General features: G+C 40.4%; 1 protein-coding gene across 1 annotated transcript in view; it reads left to right on the top strand.

The window, feature by feature from the left end:
• LOC128690076 (uncharacterized) overlaps positions 1 to 13341 on the top strand; it is a 99665-nt gene that overhangs the window by 27674 nt on the left and 58650 nt on the right. The window contains exon 3 of the mRNA XM_070088537.1: positions 12982 to 13144. Within this exon, the coding sequence (XP_069944638.1) occupies positions 12982 to 13144 (163 nt within the window). The remainder of the gene's footprint in view (positions 1 to 12981; positions 13145 to 13341) is intronic.

Here is a 13341-nt window from a genome sequence, read left to right as displayed (position 1 = left end):
TTATTAAATGGAGAGTTTAGAGGTATTGGGAAGATGGAGGGAATATTTTGAGCAATTGTTAAATGTTGATGAAGATAGGGAAGCTGTGATTTTGTGTGTAGGGCAAGGAGGAATAACATGTTGTAGGAGTGAGGATGAGCCAGTTGTGAGTGTGGGGAAGTTCGTGAGGCAGTGGGTAGAATGAAAGGGGGTAAGGCAGCTGGGATTGATGGGATAAAGATAGAAATGTTAAAAGCAGGTGGGGATATAGTTTTGAAGTGGTTGGTGTTATTATTTAATAAATGTATGGAAGAGGGTAAGGTACCTAGGGATTGGCAGAGAGCATGCATAGTTCCTTTGTATAAAAGCAAAGGAGATAAAAAAAAAAAAGTGCAAAAACTCTAGGGTAATAAGTCTGTTGAGTGTATCTGGTAAAGTGTATGGTGGTAGTTAATGAAAGAATTAAGAGTAAGATGGAGAGTAGGATAGCAGATGAACAAGGAGGCTTTAGGAAAGATAGGGGGTATGTAGACCAAGTGTTTACAGTGAAATGTATAGGTGAACAGTATTTAGATAATTGTAAAGAGGTTTTTGTGGCATTTATGGTCAAGGCAAGTAATGATCCCTGTTGGACCTTCCTTCTCTTGCATATTCATTTAAATTTCTATAGGTCTAGATCTGCTCACTTGGTTTGCCTGCCTGTCTAGTTTGTGAAGACCACCAGTTTTAATAAGCAAGACATGTGGGAACTTGAGATGTTCACTCTGGCAATTGCTGTTGACAAAAAAATTCCTTTGTCCTGTCCTTACAAGCACCCTATAGGTACACTTCTTTGGAAGCGTTAACTGAATAATGGGAAAGACCTGCCTTTCCCCATGCACAAGACCATAAGAACATAAAAAAGGAAGCACTGCAGCAGGCCTACTGGCCCATGTGAAGCAAGTCCAAGTCGTTTACCAGCCAAAGCCACTGGTCAGAGCTAGTCAGGTCCAAGTCACAGCCACTTAAGAAGGAACGAGCACTGCATCAGACCCACTAGCACAGGCTAGTCAAGGCCAACTCACACCCACCCACTCGTATATGTATTGAACCTATTTTTAAAACTACACAACGTTTTAGCATCAGTGACGCTACTCGGGAATTTGTTCCACTCGTCCACAACTGTACCAAACCAGTGCTTTCCTATATCTTTTCTGAATTCAAATTTTTTCCAATTTGAAACCATTACTGCGAGTTCTGTCTTCGCAAGATATTTTTATCACTTTATTTACATTCCCTTTATGTATTCCAATTTTCCCATTTATACACCTCGAACACATCCCTCTAATTGTACGCCTTTCTAGAGAGTGTAGATTCAGGGTCCTCGTAGGACAGATTTCTGATAGATGGGATTGTCTTTGTCATCCTCCTTTCCTTTATGTTTTCCAGCTCATTTATATCTGTTCTGTAATACGGCAACCAGAACTGTGCAACATAATCTAAATGGGACCTAACCCATGATAAATAGTTGAACAACCTGAGGACTTACGTTATACAACTTGATATGAAGCAAAGAATTCTATTCACTTTATTTCGAACACTTGCACACTGTTGTCTCAGATTTAGGTTACTGCTAACCAGAACTCCCAAATCTTTTTTTGCAATTGGAGATACAAAGATCTACATTATTTAGTTTAAAAATAGCATGGTTATTTACCTTTCCAGTGCTTAGAACTTCACATTTGTCTGTTAAACTGCATCTGCCTGAAGTCTGAAGGTGTTAAAAAGCATTTTCTCTTATAATCAAGACAGCAGTACACTTGTCAAACTGTCTGTCATCATCCAATTACAGTGGACCCCTGGTTAACGATATTTTTTCACTCCAGAAGTATGTTCAGGTGCCAGTACTGACCGAATTTGTTCCCATAAGGAATATTGTGAAGTAGATTAGTCCATTTCAGACCCCCAAACATACACGTACAAACGCACTTACATAAATACACTTACATAATTGGTCGCATTCGGAGGTGATCGTTATGCGGGGGTCCACTGTATGTGCCTATTCTTCTAGCCTTCCTTGAAATCTCATTGAAAATTGGCAGCATATATTGTCCCATTGGATTTGTACTAGTTTCTTTTATTGTAATTTAAGTAGCTTGCTGTATTTGCAGTGTCTACTAAATCATGCTGTAAAACTGAAGACCATTGAATCAGTTTAAATATATGTAATTCTTTTGTAATTTACCATTTTGTCATTCCTACCTTTCTTATTGTATTTGCAATTGTAGTTATCTATGTAAGAAGTCTTACATAATAGTCTATGTTGAGTACTTAAATAGTATGTAAGCCTTGTAATTAGTTGCCTGAACTGTATTGTATAATGGGTGACTTTTTTTCCTATTATTTGTACACCTATCCATATATCTACATTATTTATAAGGCTCCATGAGGCAGTAGAAGAGTTCTTTCCCCGTAAGCTATGTGTCATAAGAAGCGATTAAAATTCCTGGAGCAAGGGGCTAGTAACCCCTTGTGTATAAATTTCTGAATTTAAAAAAAACTTTTCTTTTTGAATCGCCCTGCCTTGGTGGGATACGGCTGGTTTGTTGAAAAAAAAATGCAATACTGTATACGTATGCCTAGCATCCCATTGTATGAGTGCAGTACAGTGGAACCCCAAGGTTTGACCGTAATCTGTTGCAGGAGCTAGGCCTAAACTCGAAACAGCTGAAAGTCGAAGCAATATTTCCCATAAGAAATAATGTAAAGCACCCCTCTGGCAAGACAGTAATGGAGTGAATGATGAAAGTTTTTCTTTTTTGGGCCACCCTGCCTTGGTGGGAATCGGCCGATGTGTTAATAAATAAATAAATAACAATTAATCCACTCCAGACCCACAAAAATATTCACAAAAAAATACATTTTTTAAAGAATAACTATAGTTTAATATATACAGTGGACCCCCGCATAGCGACTTTAATCCGTGCAAGAGGGCTGGTTGTTATGCGAAATGTTCGGTATGCGAATGAATTTTCCCCATAAGAAATAATGGAAATCAAATTAATCCGTGCAAGACACCCAAAAGTATGAAAAAAAAAAAATTTTACCACATGAAATGTTAATTTTAATACACACAAACTGAAAAAGGCATGCACAATTACATGACACTTACTTTTATTGAAGATCTGGTGATGATTGATGGGATGGGAGGAGGGGAGAGAGAGAGTGTTAGTGTTTAGAAGGGGAATCCCCTTCCATTAAGACTTGAGGTGTCGAGTCCTTTTCTGGGGTTACTTCCCTTCTTCTTTTAATGCCACTAGGACCAGCTTCAGTCACTGGACTTCTTTCGCACAACATATCTGTCCATAGTGGTCTGTACCTCTCGTTCCCTTATGACTTCCCTAAAGTGTTTCACAACATTGTCAGTGTAATAATCACCAGCACGGCTTGCAATAGCTGTGTGAGGGTGATTCTCATCCATAAAGGTTTGCACTTTCAGCCACATTGCACAGATTTCCTTAATCTTTGTAGTAGGCAACTTCTTCAATTTCTCTCTCCCCTCCTCTGAACCAGTTTCCTCAGGTCTGGCCTCTTGCTGTTGAAGTTGATCTATCAGCTCATCAGTGGTTAGTTCTTCATTGTCCTCCTCCACCAACTCTTCCACATCATCCCCACTAACCTCCAACCCCAAGGACTTTCCCAATGCCACAATGGATTCCTCAACTGGCATAATCCTCTCAGGGTTAGCCTCAAACCCTTCAAAATCCCTTTTGTCTACACATTCTGGCCACAGTTTCTTCCAAGCAGAGTTCAAGGTCTTCTTAGTCACTCCCTCCCAAGCCTTACCTATAAGGTTTACACAATTGAGGATATTAAAGTGCTCTCTCCAAAACTCTCTTAGTCAGTTGAGTTTCTGAGGTCACTACAAAGCACCTTTCAAACAGAGCTTTTGTGTACATTTTTTTTGAAGTTTGCAATAACCTGCTGGTCCATGGGCTGCAGGAGAGGAGTGGTATTAGGAGGCAAAAACTTCACCTTAATGAATTTCATGTCCCCATAAAGTCGCTCTGCCACGTCTGTAGGATGACCAGGGGCATTGTATAACACCAGGAGGCACTTAAGTTCTAATTTCTTTTCAGTTAGGTAATCTTTCACATTGGGGGCAAATGCATGGTGTAACCAGTCATAGAAAAAGTCCCTAGTGACCCATGCCTTACTGTTTGCCCTCCACAGCACACACAATTTCTCCTTGAGGACATTCTTTTGCCTGAATGGTCTGGGAGTTTCAGAGTGATACACTAATAAAGGCTTCACTTTGCAATCACCAGTAGCATTGGAACACATCAACAAAGTAAGCCTGTCTTTCATAGGCTTATGTCCTGGGAGTGCCTTTTCCTCCTGAGTAATGTAGGTCCTGCTTGGCATTTTCTTCCAAAACAGGCCTGTTTCATCACAAACACTTGTTCAGGTTTCAGTCCTTCACTGTCTATGTACTTCTTGAATTCCTGCACATATTTTTCAGCTGCTTTGTGGTCCGAACTGGCAGCCTCACCATGCCTTATCACACTATGTATGCCACTACGCTTCTTAAATCTCTCAAACCAACCTTTGCTGGCCTTAAATTCACTCACATCACTAGTTGCAGGCATTTTTTTAATTAAATCCTCATGCAACTTCCTAGCCTTTTCGCTTATGATCGCTTGAGAGACGCTATCTCCTGCTAGCTGTTTTTCATTTATCCACACCAATAAGAGTCTCTCAACATCTTCCATCACTTGCGATCTCTGTTTCGAAAACAGTTAAACCTTTGGCAAGAACAGCTTCCTTGATTGCCTTTCTGTTGCCCACAATAGTAGCGATGGTTGATTTGGGTTTCTTGTACAACCTGACCAGGTCGGCGACACGCACTCCACTTTCATACTTATCAATGATCTCTTTCTTCATCTCTATAGTAATTCTCACCCTTATTCCTGTAGGGTTGGCACTAGAAGCTTTCTTGGGGCCCATGGTCACTTATTTTCCAGATAAAGCACCGAAAACACTGTAATAATACGAAATATTCCGATTGTATGCTTGGATGTTACCGCGGAGGCTGGCTGGTAAACAATGCCACCGGCGGAACATGTGAGGCTGGCTGAGGGCGTACATTGGACGCGTCTCGGACGAAGAGTGGTGAGCGGGTTTTTGGGCGGTATGCGAGACAAAATTTTTGCGAAAAAAGCGAGCGGTATGCGGATTGTACGGTATGCGATGCGTATGGTATGCGGGGGTCCACTGTAGTAGTACTTAAAACATACATATAGTATTAAATGAGTAATACAATACATAAATAAGCATTTAAATAAACATTTAAAATCACATTTATGTACCTTTATTGAAGATGCTTGTTGGCATTTGGAAAATAGGGAGGAGGAAAGAGGGAGGACTTATTGCCTTCACCATTGCCTCAACCACTGCCTCACTGCCACTGTGAAGTTTCTTTGGGCCCATGGTGGCTTATTTCAGTCACAATCAATAAACAAGCACTAAACAGTGAATTTATTGTGAAATGTTCGGATGAGTGCGCAGGGTAACGTTCACCCAAGGATAAACAAAGCCATACTGGCTCATGATGCCTGCGTGGGGAGGCGTACAAGTCTGGTACACTGGCTGAAATATGGGGCAAAGGCCGAAACTCGGGGACAAATTTTAGCCGAAGAAAGTGGTCGAAACTCGAAGCGGCCGATACTCAGGGCAGCCGAAACTCGGGGTTCCACTGTATTTGAACTTGGAGAGGCACAGGGCATCTTCTCCACTATGGATTTCTTATTTTTTTTTCATTGCATTTATGTATTACCCAATTCTGTTAGCATTGTTGTCTGCTATCTAGCTTAACATTATGAAAAAATGCAGTACTCTGGGCTCTTACTGTGACCCTGTGGCCTGGCTGTCAAAGCTCTCGCTTCACACATGGCAAGCCCGGGTTTGAGTCCTGGCAGGGTAGAAACACTTTGACGTGTTTTCTTACACCTGTTCTGTTCACCTAGCAGTAAATAGGTACTTGGGTGTTAGTCAACTGGTGTGGGTCGCATCCTAGGGGACAAGATTGGGGACCCCAGTGGAAATAAGTCCTCGATGACGCACTGCCTTTCTTGGGTTATCCTGGATGGCTAACCCTGCAGGGTTAAAAATCCGAATGAAATCTTATCTTACTGTAGTCCTTAAATGCTACATCACCACACTGCAATACACTGGGCTCATATGGCACAAGCTGTTGTAGCCTTTAAATCCTACGAAATTATCAAAACTGCCGATTACGATTTTTGGACTACGTATTTTCAACTTTCCAGTACAATAAAAATATTTTGACCTAAAATCCATTATTATTGAGACAAGTACCAAATCTAGATTTTATTGTTACTGGTTGAGGAAGCTTATTCACTTCTTTCATAGTTGTTTGTTAAGAGTATGTACAGCTAGATTGAAACTGTCTTAATACTTTATTGAGGGTAGTGTGTCCTGGTATTAGTTTAAATGCAGTGTAGAGAGTTTATTGCTACATGGTTTGTCATATTTCATAAGATCATTGTTTTAAAATATTAGGTCTCCCCCCCCTCCCCCCTAATGTCACTTAACAGTAGACATGTTGGCTTTAAACTGCCTCTCATCTTGGGTGACTGTCAGATGCTTGGGGATTTTGAGATTTTCCAGTTAGCCTGACTGGCTGATAGAGAATGGAGGATCAACCCTCCACCACTCTTGCAATGAATGGCCCACGTAGGTTTATTGCATCACAAAAAAGATATAAAAATAATTAAGGAGCTTTCAAAATGCAAAAGCTTCTTATCTTAAAAGTGGGTATAATATTCATGAGGCATTCATTACCTCTGAGAGTTGGTTGCTGGTGGCTTCTTCCTGACAGCTTTATTTATTCTGTTCTATTAACTTTTTTTTAAGCTAGCATCTGTTACCTGCCTTGGCTCATTTTGCTGAACCAGATGTACTGTTGTTTTAGTACCATATACTATGCATTAGTGTGACTGACAATGGAGACTACCCATTTACTGTTAGAAGAACAGGGGCAGCATATGAAGGAGTTTCCCTACAGCTGTCTGAAATTCTAATCTGTGCAGGACTACTATATTCAGTTGGTTTGACAGAACCTTGAGCTGTAGACCACCTATGACAGTGTAGTACTGTATTTTTTAAATAAAATTCCAATTCTAAAATTATGAAGTTCATGTTATGGGGGATATTTGACCTCTGCCAACACCTCAGGGAGGACACATGTCACTGATGGCCTGTGCTTTGATCTGTACAGAATTTTTGCTCAGGTTTCTATTTAATTTATATTTGAGCATATGAATATAGCTGTTTGAGTGCATTTAATGTAGCAGTGTACTTCTTCTTTCAACAAAACCGGCCGTATCCCACCGAGGCAGGGTGGCCCAAAAATTAAAACAAAAGTTTCTCTTTAAATTTAGTAATTTATACAGGAGAAGGGGTTACTAGCTCCAGCTCCTTGCTCCCGGCATTTTAGTCGCCTATTACAACATGCATGGCTTATGGGGGAAGAATTCTGTTCCACTTTCCCATGGAGATAGGAAATAAACAAGAACTAGAAAGAAAATAGCGAGGGGCTTGGACTTCCAGCAGGCGTGCATGAGCGTGTTCGATAGGAGTGAATGGAGACGAATGGTATTTCAATTCAAATTCAAAGTTTATTCTCTATAAGGATTACAATGCTGAGTTTACAGAAATTTGGTTATTGTGTGGTTTACATGTAGTAAAATAGTGATTACAGAGTGTGCCACTAGAACGCTTAGCATGGCTAGGCATTTCGGGCAGACTTAGTTTTATTCTTAATTGTAAAATATTACAAATTATGAGGTAAGTTGGTATTATGGCTAAGTGACTGAATACTAGTTTGTGAGTTTAGCAATGTGAATGCTTTTGTTTTGGCACAGTACATAGTTTCAGTATTGGAGTATCACAGGATTCATTATTTTAAGATTGAGATTAATATTTCTGTTTATGGTCAAATGAGTGAGTGAGTGAGTGTAAGTGTGAACCACCAGGTGGTATTCGTGTAGTTAGTTGACGGGGTGTATCAGGGAGATAAGATGTTTTCTAATGGTAGTTTTGAAGGTGATGAATGTGTCTGCAGTTCTAGAGTTCTCAGGTAGGGTATTCCAGATTTTAGGGCCTTTGACATACATTGAATTTTTGTAAAGGTTTAGTCGGACACGGGGAATGTCGTAGAGATGTTTGTGTCTGGTGTTATGCCTGTGGGTTCTGTCACAACTATCAAGAAAGTGTTTTAGGTCAAGGTTGATATTAGAGTTTAAGGCCCTGTAGATGTAGATTGCACAGTAGTAAGTGTGGATGTACTGAACTGGGAGTAAGTGTAGGTCTATGAAGAGTGGGGGGGGGGTGTGTTGCCAGGGATGGGATTTAGTGATTATTCTTACTGCAGTTTTTTGTTGGGTTATTATTGGCTTTAGGTGTGTTGCTGCAGTTGATCCCCAAGCACAAATAGCATAGGTGAGGTATGGATAAACGAGTGAGTGGTATAGTGTGAGAGGGGCATTTTGCGGCACGTAGTATCGTATCTTGGAGAGGATCCCAACCGTTTTGGATACTTTTTTGGTTATATGCTGGATATGGGTGCTGAAATTCAGGTTGTTGTCAAGGTATAAGCCTAGGAATTTGCCCCCATTATTTCTGGTAATTAGAGTGTTGTCAATCTTAATGTTAATTTGTGCATCTCCTGCTCTGCTACCAAACATAATATAGTAGGTTTTGTCAGTGTTAAGCGTAAGTTTATTGGCTGTCATCCAAGTCGATATTTTAATCAGCTCCTCATTCACAATGGTGTTGAGGGTGGCAAGATTAGGGTGAGAGATGACATAAGTCATGTCGTCAGCAAAGAGAATGGGTTTCAGGTGTTGGGATACGTTTGGAAGGTCATTGATGTATATGAGGAAGAGCAGGGGACCAAGGACACTTCCCTGCGGAACTCCAGTATCAAGTGGCTGTGTTGCTGATGCTGTGTCTTTAATGGTGACATACTGATACCTATTAGTAATGTAAGATTTGAAATAAGCAAGCGCATGGCCTCTTATACCGTAATGATAAAGTTTGTGGAGTAGGATGTCGTGGTCTATTTATTTTATTTATTTATTTATTTATTTATTTATTTAGAAATTTAGCATACATACAGAGGTACAAAAAAATACAGGTAAGAGCAGCATGCCAAAGCCACTTATATGCATAGCATTACGGGCTGGCTTAAAATTAACTTAAGATTAACTAAGCAATGATGAAATCAGTGATAAGACATTATTGTAAACAGATAACTATAAAATACAAATGAGTATTACAAAGACAGGTCATATGGTTGCATGCATTGCTGTTCATTCACTAGAATGGAGTATTCTGTTAGGTAGTGTATTTAAAAAAAATAACAAAGTTAGGTTTAACATTTGTGTGATATAATTGTAAGTAACATTTAGGATATACAATTTATATGGTTCAGTTATTCAGTATTTATTTGGTTTTGAGTGAATAAGTGAACTTTGAGAAGAGACTTAAATTTATAAACAGGTAGTGTTTCTTTTATATTTACAGGTAATGAATTCCAGATTTTAGGGACTTTTATGTGCATTGAGTTTTTGCATAGCGTGAGATGGACACGAGGAACATCAAAGAGTGATCTGTGCCTTGTATTATGGTCATGTGTTCTGTTGAGGTTGGCAAGGAGATGTTTGAGGGGAGGGTTAATATCAGAGTTAAGTGTTCTATGTATGTAATAAGTGCAATAATAAGTATGGATGTTTTGTATGGTGAGTAGGTTTAGTGTATTGAATATTGGTGGAGTGTGCTGCCTGTATTGAGAATTTATCATTCTAACTGCAGCCTTTTGTTGGGTAATTAGTGGATAATATTTAGTGAAGGGATTCAGGGAAACCGGTTATTTTTATATAGCTGGACTTGAGTCCTGGAAATGGGAAGTACAATGCCTGCACTCTAAAGGAGGGTTTTGGCATATTAGCAGTTTGGAGGGATATGTTGTGTATCTTTACACATACAGTGGTCCCTCGATTATCGACGGTAATCCGTTCCTGGAAGCCGGTCGATTATCGAAATGGTCGATTTACGAATCAATTTTCCCCATAAGAAATAATGTAAATTCAATTAATCCGTTCCTGACACCCAGAAGTATTAAAACAAAAAAATTTTTTACATGAAATATTCATGTAGTACATAAACAATACAATGGGAAATGATGAATGAAACATTAACAGCATAACACTTACCTTTATTGGAGATTCTTCTTAGTGTATGGGAGACTGGAGGAGGAGGAGAGAGTGGATTGTTTATAGTTTGGAAGGGGAATCCCCTTCCAGCAACACCTCAGGTACCATTTGCTTTTCTGGGGTTGCTTCTTTTCTCTGTTTCTTAATGCCACTAGGACCAGCTTGAGAGTCACTGGAGTCCTGTCTCGCAAAATAACTGTGCAGAGAGCTCTGTTTCTGGCGTCTCTTTAAAACTTCCCTAAAATGGGCCAAGACTCTGTCACTGTACAAGTTGCCGATATGGCTTGCAACATCCTTCTCTGGGTGATGTTTCTCCATAAATCTTTCCATCTTACCCCACATAGTAAAAATCTCCTTAATTTCTGAAGAAGGCACCTTCTTCCATCTCTCTTCCTCCTCCTCTGCAGCAAGATTCTGAGCTGCGATCTGTTGCCCTTCCTGCTGAAGCTCTTGCAGCTCCTCAGTGGTTAGCTCTTCGTTGTGGTCCTCCACCAACTCTTCCACATCCTCCAAACTCACATCCAACCCCATGGAACTCCCCAGTGCCACAATAGTTCAAAACTGACATAGGCTCATCAGGGTCAGCCCCAAACCCTTCCAAATCCCTCTTGTCGACACAATCTGGCCACAATTTTCTCCAAGGAGAGTTCAAAGTCCTGGTAGACACTCCCTCCCAAGCCTTACCTATAAGGCTTACACAATGGAAAATACTGAAATGTTCTTTCCAAAAATCTCGTAGGGTCAAGTGAGTGTCTGAGGTCACATTGAAGCACCTTTCAAACATTGCTTTGGTGTACAGTTTTTTAAAGTTTGCAATGACCTGCTGGTCCATGGGTTGGAGGAGAGGAGTGGTATTCGGGGTCAAGAACTTTACTGAGATGAACCCAAACTCCTTCAGAATTAGGTCATCCAAGTTTGGTGGATGAGCAGGTGCATTGTCCATTACTAGCAGGCACTTGAGATCCAATTTCTTCTCCAGGAGGTAATTCTTCACACTAGGGCCAAACACTTCGTTGAACCACTCTACAAAAATTTCCCTCGTGACCCATGCCTTATTATTAGATTTCCAAAACACACACAATTTACTCTTCATAACATTATTTTTCTTAAATGCTCTGGGATTTTCAGAATGGTACACTAGTAACGGCTTCACTTTGAAATCCCCACTAGCATTAGCACAGAACATTAGCGTCAGCCTGTCTTTCATAGGCTTGTGTCCTGGCATTGACTTTTCCTCTTGTGTAATGAAGGTCCTCTTTGGCATTTTCTTCCAGAAGAGGCCTGTTTTGTCACAATTGAACACTTGTTCAGGTTTCAGTCCTTCAGCCTCTATGTACTCCTGGAATTCATGCACATATTTTTCAGCTGCCTTGTGGTCCGAACTGGCAGCCTCACCATGCCTTACCACACTGTGTATGCCAGTACGCTTCTTAAATCTCTCAAACCAGCCTTTGCTGGCCTTAAAATCACTCACTTCACCACTATTTGCAGGCAATTTATTTACCAAATCTTCATGCAACTGCCTAGCCTTTTCACAAATAATCGAGGTCATAAGACTGTCTCCTGCTAATTGTTTCTCATTTATCCACACCAATAATAACTTCTCAACCTCTTCCAGTACTGGTGATCTCATTTTTGTCAGCATATTTACCCCCTTTGCAACAACAGCATCCTTGATTTCCTTTCTCATGGCTATGATGGAAGATATGGTTGAATGATTTTTGTTATACATCCTCGCCAGTTCGCCCACACGTACGCCACTATCATATTGTTCAATGATGTTTTTCTTAAATTCAATGGTATTTCTCACCTTCTTTACCAAAGGTTTGGCACTAGGAGCTTTCTTTGGAGCCATGGTAGCTTATTTAGCACTTAAATAACTTGCAAGCACTAAAATAAATGAAATATTATGAAATATTTCACTGGAGCACGTGAAAGGACCGCCGCTAACTGGTAAACAATGGCACACTGGCTGGGAAGGAAGGCTGAGGCGGGTCGAGGCCCGCTTACCTCGTGCATACGCGTGTGGGACGACGGGTCGAGACGGGTCGATAAACGAATTTCGGTCAATTTCCGAGTCAATATTTTGTCGAAAAAACCGGTTGATTTCCGAAATGGTCGACTTTCAGGCCGGTCGATTATTGAGGGACCACTGTATATGCTTCTAAGCTGTTGTGTTCTGAGCACCTCTGCAAAAACAGTGATTATGTGCGAGTGAGGTGAAAGTGTTGAATGATGAAAGTATTTTCTTGGGGATTTTCTTTCTTTTTGGGTCGCCCTGCCTCGGTGGGAGACGTCCGACTTGTTAAAAAAAAAAAAAAAAAAAAAAAAAAAAGTGTAGTGTGATGTAAGTGTAAGTAGAAGTAGCAAGAAGTACCTGAAATCTCTCATGTTTGAGACAGAAAAAAAAGGACACCAGCAATCCTACCATCATGTAAAACAATTATAGGCTTTCGTTTTACACTCGCTTGGCAGGACCGTAGTACCTCCCTGGGCAGTTGCTGTCTACCAACCTACTACCTTGGAGCAGTGTACTATAAATGATAATTCTGTGCATTATCACTTGTGTTGGTTACTGACAGTGAGCATATTGTGTGCTACTGTGGTTTGCCTAATACTTTTCATTATGCACCTCGTGTTAATAATGTGAGTAGGCTGAGCTCCATCATTACGTAGTTGAGCAAGTTAGTACTAGCATATTATTTATAATAATGACTAACTTCAGGACTCCCTGGAGGTGTATCATGATGCCCACACCACCCCACAGCGACCTCTCCACAACTTCGTCGATAAGACAGAAAGGAAACGTCATGCCAGTGTGGGTACTGCGACCAGAGAAAATGGACTGGCTGTTGAGATGAATTTGGTAGACTCCACAAAAACAAAAGGTGAGTTGACACTTTCTTATGCACAATTGCAGATTAGTTTCCATAAAGGCATTAAGACTGTGGAAATAGCTTGGACACTTATTTGGGCTGAATGAAGCCACCAGCTTCTGTCTGTTACAGGAGCATTTCAGCTGGAAGGACAAGGTCAGGAGAAATTTTTTATTATTTTTAAAATGGCCAGAGTGATGGAGAGTAAA

Source organism: Cherax quadricarinatus, chromosome 25 (genome assembly GCF_038502225.1).
Source record: "Cherax quadricarinatus isolate ZL_2023a chromosome 25, ASM3850222v1, whole genome shotgun sequence".
NCBI classification, from domain to species: Eukaryota; Metazoa; Arthropoda; class Malacostraca; order Decapoda; family Parastacidae; genus Cherax; species Cherax quadricarinatus.
This window is presented reverse-complemented; position numbering and strand designations above follow the sequence as displayed.